We start from the raw sequence: 19,894 nt of genomic DNA on the forward strand, positions 1-19,894 counted from the left end.
TACTGATGTGGAAATTTTTATTTCCAGCTGTGCACAAGCATTGCTAAAGAAAATTGCTTAATCATTGCTAAGGAAGGGAACTGGCTAGTATAAACTGTGTCAATCATGGAGGTGGCATATGATTATAATATGCTGGTAAGGTAAGGTTTTCTCTGTTCTCAATTAATTACGCACCAGACCATGAAGACATACTGGGGAGGAGATGTATATCTGTACATTTTATTAATCTTGGCACTTGATGGAGGTGAGTGGTCAGCTTCATGCCCCTGCTGCTTTATGACATGTTGATATGCATAAAAAAGTTTGTAAATTCTGCCTTTAAAATATTAATTTGAAAGCCACTTCAGTTTTTAAGTAACAGCCGGTTCTAAAGTCTTCTGACAATTGTGCTGTACACTTAGTATTACCATTTTTCAGATCTTCATACATGATTCAGTATTCTAAAATGAGAACACAATGTTGTGGACCTGTGTCTGCTCCTGTCCTTAGGTAAGGGTATACGTACTCAGTTGGGTGCCTTAGAATGGGATCTTGTGATTGGGATTAACTATTCGCAAAGGACCCGTCTGAGTAGCTGCCCCTAACTTGAGGACAAGAAGAGTTCCACCTTCTAAAACATTATGTTCTTGTAGATCTGAGGTTCCTACAGCAGTGGTTATGAAGAGCTCTATCTTCTGGGATATAACACCGTGTAGTCCCATGCAAGTCAACCAACTTGAGTTTCAACAGACTGCATGGCATTATATCCCAGAAGGTACGACTCTTCATTGTGTTGTTGATAGACAGAGTCCAGACAAACAGAAATACCGACTTCAGAAATAGTAATTTAAAGACGATATTTTGTTAACTTTGGTAGTTGTTGGAAGAACGTGATTCGCTGCAATTACGACTTTCCAACGCACTGCGTATGAATGAAGAACTCCGAGCTAGAATCAGGACTTCAGTTACATCTTCACCTGATAAAACTGCAGACCAGTCGCAGTCAAGAGAGCAGGTACCTCAACACATAGCAGCTGCAGTGTCTTTACCACCGTCGGTGAGTGCCGCAATGCAGGAACCGCAGGAGGACTTACAGATTCTCGCTAATAAGTGAGTACAGAAATCTTGCACGCACTTGATCATTGTTCTTAGTTACTTCAATACTTATTATGTAGCATCAGTTATTTTATGGTTTACAGTCAGTTTATTTAATTTTTAATATACTTTAACCCTTAGATATTTCTCTTAGATGTTATATGCTCAAAATACCTACGTAAAACCAAATCAAAGATTTCAAAATAAATGTCACAGAATACAAGTAATAACAAAATTGTGCTGTTCATTGATTTTTTGTATGGTTTATTTTACAATACTGTTAGTGGCTAGTCTGCATAGCATCAGGTGGATGAATGAGGACTTGAAGCAAGAAGTTTTGGCCAAAGTCAGGTATTGTCCTGGAATTTGTCGGGCATGATTAAAGAAAACCATACAAACCACAGTTGATGTGGCTGGTGTCCCAGCCAAGATTTGAACTAAGTACCTATCAAATATGGGTCCAGAACATTGATGCTATGCCAGCCTGCTCTCTCTGTATGTGCACTACATCTGTTGTCCAACAAGTACAATTTTTATGCTTGTATCCAGTAATGTTTGACTGTTACTGAAGTAGTTGATGTCACCATAATGGGCAGATATCCTGTAGGCTTCATAGTTACTCCCAGTAGTAAACTAAGAAATCTCATGTAATGTATTTCATGAAATTAAACCTTCAAGTTAGTGGCACTGATAATATTAGCATCAGTGTGTGATTCTCGTAACAGATATCCTGTGTGTACTTAGAAGTAAAGTTTCATAAACATTCCTACATCTCTGTAGCTTTATTTCCTGTGTGTTTTGAAGATGTGGTTATACGTACCACAAACTTGAATATGTTTTGCCAAATGGTACTCATCAGAAAGAGATATGTATAAAACTAGCCTAAGGTTTGCCTTGCTGTGGTGAAACTCCTTTGCATACCTCTTGGTGCTGTCATCATGGCCCTACGTAGTGCAATACACTGGTTTCCAGAACTTATAGTATAATGGCACCCCTCAGTTTAGCAAAAATTTCATCTTCCTCCCCTTCTTAGCATTGTATGTACATACAAAAAAGTTTTTCATTTTTAAAATGAACACATTTTAGGATTTTGTCAGTTAATACTTGACCGCCTCTGTGGTCTAGTGGTCAGAGTTCCTGGCTACAGATCCAGAGGTTCCTGGTTCGATTCCTGGCGCTACCAGATTTTCTGAGAAGTAGTGGGTCCGCTCGGCCTCATGAGGATAATTGAGGAGCAATTTCAAGGAAATAGTGGCTCTGATCTAGAAAACGGAAATTAAGGCCGTTGCGCTGACCACATGACACCCTCTATCCACAAAAGTTGGCACTAATTAATTTTTTTTTAATTCGCTTAGTGGGGGGTAGAGTCCAACTGGGTCCACTCATCATGGTGGCCACTGATTGGCCTATTGTAGCCTGCCAAGGTGATTATGATGATGGAGAATTTGATGGAATGAAGACTGGCAGGGGAAACCAAAGTACTCAAAGAAAACCCACCCCAGTGCCACTTTCTCTACCACAAATCCCACTTGACCAGACCTGGGATCGAACCTGGGCCGCCGCGGTTGGAAGCCAGCGACTAACCGCTTGAGCTATGGTGCGGCCTAAGTTGGCACTAACTTCAGTGACAAGCAGCGGCCACTCGGTCGGTATAGTTCGCTTGAGGACTACAGGCCATGGAGTATGTTTTTTGTCAATTGATACTTGACTGGGGTTTACAAATGTTGTGACATTTTGAGAATTATCACCAGTTCAGTTATACCATATATCTTCCCCAGTTTATCCCATGTTTCTCCTTCCCCAGGGTGGCTCATCCCCACCCATTGGAAACCTCTGATGTATCATCTGCTTGAATGTAGCAGTGTGACTTTCTTGAGGGAAAGAACTGTAGGTGAAGCCTCTCCTCATGTAGTTAGTTATGTCTGTGGTACCACTATAGCAATCAGCTCATGTATTCCTCCTTACAAACACCTGCTGCTGTAGGTTATCACAGCTGCATAGTGTTGGATACCACAGAGATGTGACATTGCAAGACGAGCGAGAGCAGCGCCACAGTGAGCAGATGAGAATGTTGCATCCGAGGGGGAGCGGCATAGTCGTCGATGCCAGTTATACCCTTTGTAAGTATCTTATGGCCTGTGATATTTTAGTTATATTTTATTTTTATATTATATTTTAGTGATATTTATTTGACGTTTTGGAGGAAGATAACTGCCTCCCTCTTCAGAGTTAGAGAGTCAGCAGAGAACTGTACTGAAGATGGAAGCAGAAGGTTTTTCTGAAACAGTGGTAATCACCTACCAGACTACATAGTGTCATTACCAAGAATACCACAGTCTAACTTCTGAGAGTAACGAGAAGACGTATTCCTCCAAAATGTTTGTAAACCTCTACTGCCCTCTGCAGCATCATATCCCAGGAGATTCCGATCACCTTATGGTTTGTTTAAATGAGACATGTTGGTAGATTGTAATTATTGAGTTCCTGGATACAGTCACAGGTAGACATTGTTCTGACATGTAATTCTGCACTGACACAGGCTTTCAACCACCTGCTTCATTCACCTCCTCCATATCGCTTTTGATCCTACATAACTCCAGTAGTTGATTTGTCATAAATTGATTGCTTTAAATTGTATAGACAATAATAAAACTGTGCTTTCCAAAAAGAAATTGTTGCATTTGTAACATTAGCCACAAGATGCTTGAAAACTATATTAACAACAAATGTTTTCTGAACCATAATTGGAAAAGAGAATGAAAGGACAAAACTGATTGATTTTCACCACTTGTTCCATTAAATATAAAAAGAAATGTTGAGTTATCCCCACAGTACAGTAAGAAAGAATTATTATTAATTAGATTTCATACAGTTATTTTATATAATTGTAAATACAAACCACTCCATCCAATGTGACATATAAGTTTTTACTATGTTAAAACTTATCTCCCTTACATGTTTCGGTCCTTTCGGGCCATCTTCAGAGGGAACATCATTACAAACTGGAAACTACCATCACAGTAGGTGTTTTGATTTAAAATACATACACTTATATCCTATAATGCACAGTACGCATAAAGTCAAACATTTCACAATCACAGCAGCTTCCTGGTGTTGTAGAGTTTTTAAAAGTTTCTAGATGTTATTTAAAAAACCTTTATTGTCAATAGTTAAAATTTTTTAAACCATGTAGGTTCGTGTCCGTACTCCTATCGTCCTTCTTGTATGGGGCAGATTCTGTGCCGCTTGTCTATCTTGATGAGGAGGTTCTTGATGTCGTCCAGAGTTTGTTCGTGGCTTGCTGTGTTGTTTTCAAGATAGACAGGCGGCACAAAATCTGCCCCATACAAGGACGATAGGAGTACGGACACAAACCTACATGGTTTAAAAAATTTTAACTATTGACAATAAAGGTTTTTTAAATAACATCTAGAAACTTTTAAAAACTCTACAACACCAGGAAGCTGCTGTGATTGTGAAACATTCGACTTTATGCATACTGTACATTATAAGATACAAGTGTATGTATTTTAAATCAAAACACCTATTGTGATGGTTGTTTCCAGTTTGTAATGATGTTCCCTCTGAAGATGGCCCGTAAGGACCGAAACATGTAAGGGAGATAAGTTTTAACGTAGTAAGAACTTATATGTCACATTGGACAGAGTGGTTTGTATTTATAATTGTTAGTGTGACAGACCAGAATGAAACAAATCAAATTTTATATAATGTTACGGTTTCAAATCACAGTCAAGGTAAGTAATGAGGATGATTTATTTGTACACTTTTCTCACATTAGGACATGTTTTCTTGAAATTTTGAAGAAAATTACTCTTAAGTTTTATTAAATTTTTTAATGCAGTAAGACCTCACTAATTCAGAGTAATTGAGACTTATTCAGACTGAGCCCATATCCACATTAGTGAAAGTCAGTATCATAAAAATGCTCGTTTTAACAGACAGAAAATACACTACTAAAACTAAAACAAAAGTAAACAGTAGGTCTACTTTCTCGCAGCCAATTTTCTAGATCTAGAATGCTTTGACTTTATAGTCTTTTAAAATGGCCTTGATGTTCGACATGAGGCCCACGTATATCTGCCATCATCTATGCTAGTGCTACACGTAGAAGTTTGCAATTGCTGATCGTGGCAATGTGATCATCAAGGTTATAATGTGAAACAAATCCAGGTGTGCAAATTAGTGTGGTATCACTGTATTCATAAGTTGGTTTAATGAAAACCATCTGATACCACACATTTGTTTTCACCCTGCATGGTTTGACACAGTTCTGCCATCTTCCAAGGTTTTTATCTAAATTTAAAAGCTGTTAAAAGTTATGCATTTCATATCTGAGCTACATTCAAATAAATTTGTCGTGGTTCTCGTAGATTGATACCAGTCAGGTGATTCTCTGATTTTCTTGTCATACTGTTATCCCTCTCTATACCCTGACTTCCACAGCAACTAGAGGAGAAGGGAATCAAAGAAAACATAGTATCACATGTATGTGTGTGACTGTAGACGGGGTTTGAATTGGTGAATGGATTTATTGACTATTTGACTCAGAAGTACAAGCAGTTACAGTGCTGTCGCTTATCTACACACTTCACAAATCACTGCAGCACACACTAAGCCTCAGCCTTCTATAGTCTTCCCTAATCTCTGCTTGGTAATAGCTCCCAATGGTGTAGATTCTTGAGCTTCTATGCTCATGTCATTGCACACGCTGGCTAGTACTACTCACAACTGAACTCATTATTCCAGCTGCCCACATTATAACATCATGGCACAGACCACATAGAAAACACTGTGTTTGCAACAGTCACTCTAGTGAAGAAAGCAGTCTTCTGGGATTTGGCACCGTGTATATGTGGTGTTAACCGACGTTTCGGAGGAACGTATCGCCTCCATCTTCAGGGTAGAAGAAAAAATATAAGAAATCTGCAAAGCGAAGAGACCGTGAGAACCGGTAAACCCGTTCCTCCGAAACGTCGGTTAACACCACATATACACGGTGCCAAATCCCAGAAGACTGCTTTCTTCATAGTCACCGCCGTGAAAGCCTCAAATCTTACACAGTCACTCTAGTGTTGTGTGTGTATTCGTTGCTGCAGGAACATGTTTACCAAGCTGTTGCCCAGAAACGGTCATTGTTTACAGAGTCACCACTTAGCAACAGGCCTGTACATCACAATAGTTTAGGCATGAGATTATTCAGTGCCATAAAGACATACAGGGAAATTGAGGTATAGCTTCACCATTCTTAACTTTGGTACTAGATGGATGTAACTGGTCAGCTTCATGACCCTGCTACTTTACACCCAAGGAACTAGCACCCGGTATCCATTGTGTAGGAGCCTGGGTTAGGTTCAGAGCCAGTTTGGACACTGGAGTAGAGAAAAATCTCTTGCCTCTGCTAGGAATCAAACCCCTATTCCTTGGTCCATCCAACTCATAGCTATCATAGCTCCATTAATATGAAATGTTAAACTTTAATAGCTTTTAAACTTGGTTAAACACACCTGAAATTGGCAGAATTTGGCCAGAACATACAGGATGGAAATGGTCAAATGTGTTGATTAAAGTGCATAGTGGAAGTAATGGTTTTTATTAAATTTGCTAAATGAATGATGCCTTTAAAATATTTTAAGAGTCCCTGTCGAGTCTTTTCGTACCTGTTTGTATTTCTCATTTTTTTCTTGTGGCAGCTCGAGATGTCCAGAGTCCCTCCACTGTTCTGCTCAATTGGATATGGGGACGAAGGTATGTTACTGGTCAGCAGAGCATATTTGTGTTTTATTTAATGGGTCCATCAGTATCCCAGACTCTATAGCATTGAATAGTGAACAGTTGGATATGATAAGGAAGGAAACAGTTATGGCCTAGTTTGTGGTTTTATCCCAGTATTTGCATGGCGAGACAGAGAAAACTGCAAGAAACCCCTCCTCCCTCAGGAGAGTCAGTGTCATATTCGAGACTTTCACTGAGCACCTCCAGAATATAAATCAGATGAGCAGAGTTGATCAGCCTTAGAACTGGGAGAAACAACTTTTATAATTCTGTATGTGCCATTTGTACAGCAGCCTAGCAACTAAAGGAATACATGTTCAAGTACCTCTAATGGACTCTTTACATAAGGTATGTAAATTGGACACATGGGGACATTAGGTCTTTCCATCTGCATGTTTCATCTCAAAAACTATGTGTAAATTTTGACAAATTTGGTATGTTGGGGGGGGGGTCACACTAAATGTTGTGAGATAAATTTAATTTTTGTACACATCAGTCATTTGTAACCTGACCCTTACATGTATCTAAAATCAAACTTCTGATCAATTTGTTAAAAAAATGGTTTGTAATAAAAATAAAATTATCTCATTAAGATCTATAGGTTCCATGTTAAATATTATGAACATTTAATAAAATACAGGGGAAAATAATTTCCAGCCATATGCACTGTGATATCTGTAGTGTATCAGAGGATTCATATCTGCACTGTATTTTCTATATTTGTGTTATGTCGGTCGAATGCTATTCTGAAAAACTAGGATAGAGATCATTTTAAAATCAATTCACAAATTCACAAACCAGCAACAACAAACAAGCAGCAGGGATGAGATCTGTGTAACCCCTAACAGGGGCCGCGCCATAGATCAAGTGGTAAGTCACTGGCTTCCCACCGCGGCAGCCCGGGTTCGATCCCGGGTCTAGTGAAGTGGGATTTGTGGTGGACAAAGTGGCGCTGGGGCAGGTTTTCTCCGAGTACTTCAATTTCCCCTGCCAGTCACCCTCATCTGTCATCTGGGGCTGGTACAATAGGCCAGAAGTGGCCGCAGTACAAGGGACTTAGCCCCACCCCACTAGCAATAAAAAAAAATAAACCCGTAACAGGACATAGAAGATCTGAAGGAATTTACAGTCAAGACATAAGACAGCAATTAAGTATATTTTCCATATTTGATATTGTATAATAAATTATTGACGGAACTAGCACAGTCATGTGCTCCAAGGGGAAGAAGAGAAAGAGGAACAGCAATGAAAACCTGGGAAGACCAGATCCGGGAAATCACTATTAGATTTGGAACATCTTAATAAGACTTCTCAACGTTTTTTCCAGGCTTTTTACTTTCAGAGCTTACATAAAATTCTGGTTTCAAATTTTACCCCTTCTCTTTAATTTTTAAGAGGCACACGATAGTGTAGTTGGTTGAGGCACTATGCTACAAGCCAAAAGGTCACAGGTTCAATTCCCAATGAGGTCATTGGATTTTTCAGTTCACCTAATCGTTCCAGCCGCACTATGGCCCTGGGGTTGACTCAACCTCTAACAGAAATGAGGAATATTCATTGGGGTAAAGGGAAGCCAGCGTGTGAGACTGACAACCTCACCGCCATCTGTGAGCTGATTGTCTAGAAAATGTGGGAGCCTCAATGTCTCACAACCCAGTGGGCCTCCACAGACTGTTACAGGAATATCTTTACTTTTACTTACTCTTTACCTTTAAAGCAATTTATAACATTATTATAGGGCATTTTTAATATTTCTGTTTCAGTACACCACGTGTGATGCACGTATGAATGCCAGACAAACCATGGGACATCATTTAATGGAGAAACCTGATGGGTTTGGTTTTGCTAATTAGGAATGACAGAATTGTCATGATGTTCATGTAATATCCATTCTTATAGAAATCAACATGAACCTTTATGCAGGTTTTCCATGGTGTTCTGATCCCAGCATGAAAGTTATGGCACTTGGTACACAGCAATGAGTTAACCATGCATTCATCACCTTATAAGAATCTATATAAAATTATTTTGAGGTACATCTCTCATGATTTTGGTGTGATATATCATTTCCTTCATTCACAGTGTAAGGAAATTTTGATATACAATTTCAGGAAAACATATCTAACTGAACTTCCAAGGCTGTAGAATTTGTAATACCCAGTGATGGCTTTTACATACAGTTGGCTGAATATGTACGTCTTCTTTTGTTCTGGTTCAAGTTTAAAGTTGTTCCTGTGCCTTATCTTGACATCATGAAGGTGTGTAGAATCAGAAGTTATGTTCCAAGTGTTCTCCTCCTTTGCATTGATTGAGTTATTTTCATTGTATAGCTGTATTACCCATGGAGGAAACTGGATGAGCCCAGGAGCTGGTCTTCATGTGGTAATGCAGAAAGAAATCCTGTCTGTCTCAGCATGTGAACACTGTCTCACATACTCGTAAAGCCAGTGACCTTACTGACCAAACTGTCATGGCTTATGCAAAGAAGATAGCCAGCTGACATAAAATATACCATATTTAATGAAATTTAATAATAATGTCCTGTAGTAAAATTTATTAACCAAATTTAATTTTCATACGTATTAGAAATGAGCCAGGATAGCTCAGCCAGTGAAGTAACTGACTGAGAAGTCATTTTATTTTAAGCAGGGATTCTTTGCTATCATGTCCATCTTCCTATCCAGGGGGTACCAGGAACTTTGCAGAAAGGGTAAAACAAGCAGAGGGCGACGCTGACCACTCTCCTAGCCCATGATATGTATATTGGCCGTCTTGTAGTGCACTCAATTTCACAGGTCGCTTCACTACATGTTTCGGCATCACTGTGCCATCCTCAGGTGTGTTATTTACGTCAAGCTATTGCATTGCTCACCATCATGTGTCGTTTGTATTCTTTAATTTTATAATGCTTAAATGCAAGAATTAGGATAACTTCATTATATCCAAATTTGTTTCCATGCTCTAGAAGAGTGTTTCACAAAGTGAGAAGCGGGCTTCCCAGCTGGCAGTGAACATATTTTCTTTCTAGAGATTCCGAAAAATGGGCCAGTAACGAAGATGCCGAATTAATTTTGATTATAAAGCCGTGCTGAATTACAGACATGCAGTTTAACAGAATAAGCACTAATTATTAATGAATCTTAATGATATGATTAAGATTAATTAATAATTAGCTTCCAAAATTGATAAACAACATTTTAAGTCGTTTTATAAGTAGTGGGTGGAGATCTCAAAGTTTGTTATTCTTGTCAAGGGAGCCTCAAATTAGAAGAGTTTAAGACCTGCTGTTCTGGAATAATCATTCTGTATATAAGCCATAAAATTTTAATAGAAATATCCACTTCTTTTCGTGTAATTTCTAGGGTTCAGTTGAACTGCTGTAGCATCAAAAGTATTGCCTCCCAAGACTTCTCTTGAGGTTACAGTATGTTCTTGGTGTTCCCTTTGAACCAAGATGTTTCCTTAAGAAAAAAAACAGGCAAATATTTATTATAGATTCTTATAGGTGTTACACTATGTTAAAATGGTAAAAGTTGCCAGTCTTTTTGGAGGATGTAACTGCCCTTGAAATGTCTGTAATTTTTACTGTTTTTACATTACACTGTACCTCAAATATCTTGTCATTGTTGACGTAAGTACCAGAATCATTCCCAGAAAGTGGCTAAAAAGGAGCATTTGTGTGAGTGTGTGTGAGTGAGTGAGTTTGTATGGTCCAGTGATCAGTTTCCTACGGCAATAGACAATAGTATGAGGACTCTGACATAATGTCAGAAAGTACGATTTGTTTGAAATGTAGATTGTCGTCATTGCCTTTCTCACCATCCCGATTATTAATATCCTGAACTAGGTCTCGGATGTGGCAGTGAGTGCCTCCAGAGTTATTCTAGTTGGTATCAGGAAACAAAACATGTGAACTTAAAGAATAGAAATGGCTGAATTAAATTGTGTCTTGAATCTTACAGTGAGCCAATGACTCATGACAGGGATCAGCTCTAGCCTGGTGCAGAGATTTTTCTCCTCCCCACCATATTCAGACTACGTCCGGGACCTATCTACCCTCCTGTCTGGTGGGTAGCAGTAACTGTTTCCCCAGGAGTAAAGCAGCCAGAGCATGATGGTTAACAAATATGTTGAGTCTTACACCCCTGCTCTTTTCACCTTGGCTGGTCAACTATAATTGCAAATTCCAAGTTGGACAGATACAGTACAGTTCAAGATATTAGACCCATATGAGAGCTGCATTGGGCATGAACAGAATATCCATTTTCAAAATGTCCATGCATCTAAATGAATTTCTGAACACCAGTTAACTTTTACTTACCTACTCACTCCATAGTTGTGTGGTTCTCCGTGAACCTTGACTCATTTATGCGTTTTTTTTTTTTATTATTATTATTTTCTTTTTTATCATTCCCCTCCATCTTCCAGCCATCTCAGTTTGATCCTCTAACTTTTCTCATACTTTCAGAATTTTCATAGTCACTGTCAGGTTATCTAATCATATGTCCATACCTCAACAACTTTTACATCTGATTAAAGAAATTGTGACAGTCTGAATATTTGTAACTTTGTCAGAAAGAAGCCGCAATTCTTCTTATCATAAGGTTGTGGACACAGAAAGTTAAATTGGCCTGAAAGTAAAGAAAGTAGAGAAAGGCCCACTGATCCAGCTCCTCATTATCACATATTCTTTTAATCCAATAATTTGTACTGTTTATTTTGTCTTACTTGAGTCTCTCAATTGACAGGTATCTAACATGTTAAAGTAGACACATCAGGACTATTTGCATCATATAGTTTTGTTTTTACGTGTGCATTTAATGAAGTAATCAATTGTATTTATTGTAGCATTTGGTAATCTTTATGACAAACATCTCTGCACTGTTTTGAGTAAATGGTTCCTGCAGCTTCTATTTGGTGGCTTCCAGAACTGAACAAGGGATGGGATATTTGACTATTAATTGCCTTATTAGGAACTGATTATTGTATATAGTTTATAGTTTTAATATACATTGTGATTTATTTGTAAATAGCACTCTCAGAATGTTTAAAATATTTTGTGCAGTGCAATTTGTACAAAATAAAGTTTAAAGAGGTTATTTAATTGCACTGTCTACTGTGTCACAAAACTTTGATATGGGTGTAGAAAGGAGCACCTGGCAGCCTGGGTTAATGGCAGGTCCTATGGTCAAGAGGGGCAAGATCAACATTATGCAGTGTGAGATTTCCTACATCTTTTGCTCCTGCCAACTCTGACAAATCTTTCTGAATACAAATTGTACTGAAATTGAAATGTTCAAGAATTTGACACCTAGTAGTTACTATATGACCCTAAAGGTGTCTCAGAGATGTTTGTACCTATCTACCAAACTACATGGTGTCACATTACAGAATTAACTTAATATTCAATCCCATGAGAATCTGAAATCTCATTAGGAGTTTAACTTGTCATGTGTGAGGACACTTGGAAATACAATTCATCTGTTTTGGGTAAATCACCAGTGTCATTGCATCCTAAAGGAATATATTGGGCGGGTGTGGAATGGATTGGCAGTGGAGTTCCTGTGAATATAATAAAGAACCTTTGGGTTTCTCAAGAGGTAGCATAAATATTGAGTAGGCTATTAGCAATGGTGGGACTGAAATTAAACAGGACACCTCAGCTGTTGGTCTATGCCGATGATGTGAATCTACTTGGTGATAATATAGATACCATAAAGAAATAAGAAAAATCTTTTAATTGACACAAGTAAGGAGGTTGGTCTAGAAGTAAACTTAGTATATGTTGCTGTCTCATCACCAAAATGCAGGGCAAAATCATTACATAATGATAGAAAACGATGTTTTGAAAATGTGGCACAGTTCAGATATTTGGAAATGATGATAATAAATCAAAACCTGATTGAGGAGGAAATTAAGAGGAGATTGAACTCGAATAATGCTTGCTGCCATTCAGTCCAGAACCTTTCGTCTTATCGTCTACTGTCCAAAAAAAATAAAAATTAGAATATACAAAACTTTTGCCAGTGGTTCTGTATGGGTGTGAAACTTGGTCTCTGACATTAAGGGAGGAACATAGACTGAGGGTGTCGAGAATATTTGGACCAAAGAGGGATGAAGTGACAGAAGGTTGGAAAAATCTCCATAATGAGGAGCTTCATAACTTGTACTCTTGTCAAAATATAATTAGAATGATCAAGTCAAGGAGGATGAGGTAAGCATGGCATGTAGCACGAATGGGGGCGAAAAAGCACAATAGACCACTGTAGGTCACGGTGCAAGGGCCGAGAAGGCCTACCCTTCATACATTCATTCATGGGGGCAAAAAGGAATGCATATAGGATATTGGTGGGAAAGCCAGAAGGAAGAAATGATACCAATGCGAACAGCAAGGCGTAGGTGGGTGGGCTATATTAAAATGGATTTTAGAGAGATGGATTGGATTGATCTGGCTCAGAATAGGGACCAGTGGGGGGCTCTTGTGAACACGGTAATGAACCTTCGGGTTCCATAAAATGCTGGGAAATTCTTGAGTAGCTGCAGATTTGGCTTCTCCTCAAGAAGGGCTCAGCTCCATAAGTAAGTAAGGCTATTAGCAACTCGAGAAGAACATTTATTCCGCGGGATACAGATATATGTACTTACCAAATTATAAGTCAATTCTTCGCATAGCTAACCTATTTTGATTCAGAACTTTCTCATAGCATTGGTGTTTCCCTCGCATCAGGTGCAGACCATTTACATGACAGCGATTTGTAATATAGACATATTTATAATCTTTGATCCCCAAAAAATTGACTTGTGTGAAAGTTTAAGAAACGTTTCGTCTAATTACCATTTTCCGTTACTGAACAACTACTTTGACATACTGTGAGCGCATCTGTATCACGTGACCTTTGTATTTTTATATATACCGCCAAATTTAAAATTCCAGACACAGTAAAATGTGATTGGTATATACCATTTCCGCTTTTTAATTTTCATTTTACTTATTCTTTATTTCCGATGTTGTTCTGAGGCGTTTCCGCTACAGACTCTTTATATAAATCTTCATTGTACTGAACTCTGAACTATGATAACATGTACTGAGTATATGTCACAACCATAACATTAAACCGTCCACGGAGAACATATTTTGGCTTAAATTATTCTCTTAACTTCAGGGTAAACGGCAGTACGCCATTTTGATTTAATTGTAATTACGCCTAAAAATCGTGTGGGCGGGCAAAATGGCCTGATCCTAAAAAAGTTAAGCAGCTAATAAGCAAAATCATTCGCCCTCAACAATTTCGGTTTTCGAGAGTCTCGGGTACGAAATATAACATATGGAAAAGTGAAACAGAAAAAGAACATCGTGTTATTTGTGTATTATTTATGTGTTGACATGAACTGAACACGTGAAAATTCTCCTCGAATGTGCGAATCCCCAAGACGACATTGCCGTTGAAGTCACAGACGTAAAGGTAAGATGGATATGTACTAAATATACCATTTAAAAAACTGTTGCTGAAGTACTGCGTACTGAATAATTCTATTGAAGAAATTAGAAAAAAGAATAAATGTTTTCGAGAATAACTAGCAGATTAGGCCAACATTAACCATTATGTTGTAGGATAAAGGTCATTCAGTAAAAATGGAGAGGTTACGTTCGAAGTTGGAGAATTCGACGAATATTTATTATGTTATAAATGGAAGTGCCAACGAATTATTAAAATTAATAAAGGAGTGGGTAGGATCTGGTTTTTCATAGCAACTTCACAGAAATCCTTATGTTTCGAGATGATGTATTCATTGCAGATTAAGTCACTATTAAATGCTATTTGTATTTAGGTTCAAATGTTCGCAAATTATCGAACATCAGACTCATACAGGATTGTCAGTATATGGAGATGCCGTCGGGATATTTTCTTATAAACGTACATCTAAGTCGTTTCAGTTTATTTTTAGTGATCGTCAAAGAGATTCAGAATATAAGAATAGATTTTTTAAAGTAATTCTAATATTTGCTGTGTTTCCTTCTTTCATCGACTTTTATTTCTTTTTCAAAAAGTCCATGGGGTGTGGTAGATGCCTGGCTTACCACCCTTCCTTGCCGGCGGATATACATGCATAAGTAATTCCGTAGTGTAGTTTTGTCACGACTTTTATGTATGCGGAATGATTCAAGAGCAGGAATCCCGAATGAATTCACATTGTCAAGAAGTTTCGAGAATATCAAATTGTTTCAGCTGCAATACAAATGCTGTGTGCTCCCGATATTTCGAGCATGACATAAACCACTGGTACGGACTGGAAGACCGGGATTCGATTCCCTGCAAGGCCACCAGTTCTAGATATGCTCTGGGGCCCGCCCATCTTCCTGTGCAGTTGATACCAATGGGTTTTTCCATGAAGTTTGTGCGGTCGGAGCGTGAAACTGACCACTCACTCCCATGTGATTAGTGCTGAGGTTCGTGCGTCATCATGGCGTGGTGCGTATTTAAGCACAGGGACAATTTTTCGTATTCCGATACTTCGAAAAGTCACCACGTCACGTTTTTCTGAAAAATATTAATATTAAATTCTACGCCAAATCCAAAGGATTGTAAATTCCAGGGCGTCAGCGCACGAGATGTATTCAGTTGCCGGAGGGCAACGTAGAAACCCCAAAGACCCAGTACCAGCGGAGCTATAGTTTAGAATTCAAGGCCATGCGATGCCGCTTTCAACTTTACCGACCCGGCTCTTGACCACTTCAAAAGGATAGGCCATGTCTGATTAAAAGGAAGGCTTAGTCCAATGCCACGATCGCCCTCCGGGCACATGTCATGTTTCTCACCCAATCCCATCCATTGTGTCTATTTATACAGAGGGGCGAGAACAGGGGGGCCATTTCCTTGCTGATCACAAAATTAAAAATGTCTTACTACACAGATTCCGAAACTGTGTTACCTGGATCCTTGGTTTCTTTGGTGTTCAGTGGATAAATACCACCGGTGATGGAATTCAATATGGAAAGCAGCCCCCTGTTATTCTGCATGTTCTTCCATGTATGGAGTTACAAAGAGAAGAAAAATCTGAACACAGAGAATAAAGAATGACAATAAGAAAAGAAGGAAGGAAGATGAATGGTAAAAAGAAATAGATGAGTGGGAGGAATGAGGAAACAGAGAAAATGGACTACTTAACTGTAGATAAAATTAGTTGTATAAATTTTGTGCGATGAAGTCCCTAGGCACTGTGGTCACAGATGGGCCTACTGTACCAGCCCCTGATGACAGATGACTGTATATCATTGGTGGAATGATGATTGGCAGGAAAATGGAGATGATCACCAAAAATATGATTGAGAAAAAGATATGGAAGGATGATTTTGAGTGATAAGGTCATCATCTTTATGGATTAGGCCATACGTGGTCTGTTCCGTCCTCTTGAAGAATATGCCAATCTCTCCATCTTAATTGTGGGCGTCCTATTTTTCATATGTTAGAATTTTCTTCGGAATCTGGCTGTCTTCCATTCATCACGTGATATTTTCGCTGTGGTCTGGATTTTAGAATTTAACATTTTTTTGGTCTTTCCTTATGTAGCCTGCTACATTCCTCAAGAATTTCGTTTCTGCAGTTTCAATTTTTACTTGCTGTACCCCTCCCAAGACCATATTTTGGATCCATATGTAATTGTAGATACCACCATAGCTTTATAGAAATTTATCAATGTCCCTTTCATTGTCTTGTTATTCAGTATTCTTCATATTGTGCTGCACATTTGGTTAAATCTGTTCACATTTTATTTTTAAATCTCTGTTGTTTGATACTGTAATTGTGTACTCTAAGTGATTAAAGGGGCACGAGGTAGCGTAGTTGGTTGAGGCTACAAGCCAGAAGATCGCAGGTTCAATTCCTGATGAGGTAAATGAATTTTTTTCAATTAACTAAACCTTCTAGCTGCAATATGGCCCTGGGCTCTACTCAGCCCCTAACAGAAATAAGTACCAGGAAGATTCCTGGGGGTTAAAGGGCAGCTGGCGTGCAAGGCTGACCTCACCACCATCTGTGAGCCAACTGTCTAGAAGATGGGGAGCTTTGACATCTCACATCCCTAGGGACCTTCATGTAGCATAAATGTAACTGTAAAATAAGTCAATAAAATGGAAGTCTGTAGGGCTACTAGTACAGGTACCAACCATGTTCATTTACTGTAATCACATCTGCATACAAACATGTCAGGAGGCCCATTACATTGAAGTTTAATGTAGTGGCTGTAACCACCTACCAGGCTATGCTGACCTACCCACCCACATAGCTATATACTTACACAATTGTTCTCACAAGACTCCCAGGCTACAGGCACTCCAAAATAACTCAGAAATTATTGTCCATCCTTTTGTTTAGATGTTCCTAAACTTATTTTTGTCAGTGCTTTTCCAAAACAGCAAGTTCAATGATTACAGACAGGCTCTGGATTGTGCCTAATGGCTGTCTTTGATGGTAGTAATAATCACAGATTTTCTTTTTTAATTTCATGAGATGGGTGGAACACAGTGATACTAATACAGATTGTATGAAAACAGGTTGTGAGGATGGGAAGATCACACCTAGAATGGGCTTTGGTTTTACCTTCAGGTCATTATCAGAACTTTTTTGACTAACTTCTGAAGAGTTTTGTTTTCTGCAATATGCTGTGTAGTCTGCTGAAAGTGAACAGATGTTTTGGAGGAACACATCGCCTCAACCTCCAGGCTTGACTGAAGATGGAGGTGACATGTTCCTCCTATATGCCAGTTGACTTTCAGACTGAAGAGGCATGTCCTAGGAGACTTCATAACCACCATTTCAGAATTCCTCTCCAGCCCTTTCTATCCTGCATCAGTCCTGTGAGCTTGTTGCTACTGAAGGTGATTATATAATTATAACTGAAACATTCCCATGGTGAGAGCAAAGGAACAGCTTAAGGGAGATGAGGGTCCATATATATATATATACTTGTCTCCGTGTACTAGTATTGGTATGTTCTAGTACTTAAAGTGGAATATTATCATCAAAGAAAATACCACATTTAAAAAATTCATTCTTTATTCTCATTTTATAGCTACAAATCTATCTTCATTCATATCTCATCTCTTCAATAAAATTGCAGTAAAGTATAATAGTTTTTCATAATACCATGCAATTTTTATATCTGTATATAATATATGTAAAATCATGTACAGAATCTCTAGGAAAGACTTATATCAGCCACTCGTAAGGTGATTATCGGAACACTGAGGTATATCGGAAGTGTATACAGCGGTTTGTGCATTAGGACAGTTGGAACATGTCTGTTACGACACTGTAATTGAATAAGAACAGGTTTCACTGAGAAACTGGCAGCATTTGTTCGTTAATGGTATACGGGTATGATATGTGTTCGGTACAGTGCACTTTGAAATTACATAGAAAACAAATTCAATATATGTAACATATTTATAACATTTTTAAAAACCTATTTAATATTATATATCTGAGTCAGAGTGAGTCATAAATCACAACAATATTCTCCGCAAGCTTTCCCAATCACACATTTTAAGGTACATTTGTTTAGATGTGCTCATTTTTATGTAACTTTCAAACTGCCACACATGATATCATAAATGCGATTTAAGTCAGCCAGTAAGTAAAACAGCTTAAGTGTTCTTCAATAATGTTCAAAAAGTATTGCCAATCCAAAAACATCTGCTAAGTATTTAACCCTTTGTTTGCTATAAACAATACACACCATGTTTTTCACATAAATTTTGTCCCATTTTATGTAATGTTCAAAAAGTATTGCCAATCCAAAAACATCTGCTAAATAATTAATCCTTTGATTGCCACTGAACAAACAGAAAGTGTGAGGAATTTTTTTCTAAGCCTGGTGAATGCTTAGAGGCATGTTTTCAGTCGCTTGTAATTCGTTTACAAGAGATGGCACAGCAATGCAGAGTATTCACTCAACACTTTCTGTCTCTTATCCTTCAGTCACGTCGTTTTATGCTGACAATTCTTATGTAGTTTACAGCACCAGAACTGGAAGTAAGACAATTACACCTGACACATAAAAATAAGTAGTGTATGTAATATAACAGGCTTCTTCGTCCCAAAATTGAGACCATGGGACTTGCCTTTTCTGATTCTGGAAATTATTACTTGATGTTTGCTGGTATTCTAGACTATTAAACATGTCAAATACGATTAGATTTCAGTATGTATGCACTGGCAAGTTTGTTTCATGAAATACTTTAGGTTATATTGTGCTAATATACACAATACAAAGAATATAGCAGAATAAAATTCCAACAGGTTTTTTTAGTTTTGTGTCAAATTTTACACGGGTTATATACTACACAATCAAATATGGTACAACAGTTAACATAAAATCTGAACAATTAATCATGTGGGACCGAAAACATGCGTCTAAATATATTTTATAAGCATAATTTGTATATTTATTTGTCCAGTACTCATTAATTCACCCTCAGTATCAACTATACACATCTCTGTGCTTAGTTACATTTTACTCAACAGTAGACACTAACATGTCAAACTACATACCACATTTGTTTTGCCTCATTAATTTTGGGACATTTCGCTGTTAATTTACCAGCTATTTTCACTGGTCTAGGACTCAGTTAGTAAAAATGTTTTGTAAACAATAGTGTATCAAAATATTTTATGAAACATAATTTTGAAATGTGTACTTTCTGGTCTTACTAACAGCAGTTACCATTCACACATCTGAGCATCCAACAAACTAAATTAACAACAGATTTTGGTACATTTGCTCTTGATATATATATATATGTATATAAAACACAATTATACCTTTCATAGTTGTCCCAAATTAACATATTATTTTACATGTTTCTTTCATAATGAGAAGTAATTTAAGAGTAGTGCAGTGACTAAATGGCTACATTATTTGATAAACAAAACAATAGCCCAGTGTTAAGTACAGTTAACTACATTTTCGATTACATTATTAATGAACAATAAGGAGCGGAAGACTTAACATAAATAGTAACGTCTCA

At 37.9% G+C, this 19,894-nt stretch overlaps 2 protein-coding genes across 3 annotated transcripts in view; both read left to right on the plus strand.

The window, feature by feature from the left end:
* The window catches only part of LOC111861410 (protein lava lamp), a 34,049-nt gene extending 24,378 nt beyond the window's left edge, over nt 1-9,671 (plus strand). For both annotated transcript variants that reach the window (XM_023845949.2, XM_023845950.2), the window contains exons 10-13: nt 857-1,089; nt 3,058-3,194; nt 6,786-6,840; nt 8,631-9,671. In XM_023845949.2, coding sequence (XP_023701717.1) covers nt 857-1,089; nt 3,058-3,194; nt 6,786-6,840; nt 8,631-8,655 — 450 coding nt within the window. In that variant the 3' untranslated portion in view covers nt 8,656-9,671. The remainder of the gene's footprint in view (nt 1-856; nt 1,090-3,057; nt 3,195-6,785; nt 6,841-8,630) is intronic.
* A 4,396-nt stretch (nt 9,672-14,067) lies between these two features.
* LOC111861372 (splicing factor YJU2) overlaps nt 14,068-19,894 on the plus strand; it is a 211,595-nt gene continuing 205,768 nt past the window's right edge. Inside the window, exon 1 of the mRNA XM_023845880.2 lies at nt 14,068-14,330. The gene's annotated coding sequence lies outside the window, so the exon portion shown is untranslated. The remainder of the gene's footprint in view (nt 14,331-19,894) is intronic.

Source organism: Cryptotermes secundus, unplaced genomic scaffold (genome assembly GCF_002891405.2).
Source record: "Cryptotermes secundus unplaced genomic scaffold, Csec_1.0 scaffold289, whole genome shotgun sequence".
Classification (NCBI taxonomy): domain Eukaryota; kingdom Metazoa; phylum Arthropoda; class Insecta; order Blattodea; family Kalotermitidae; genus Cryptotermes; species Cryptotermes secundus.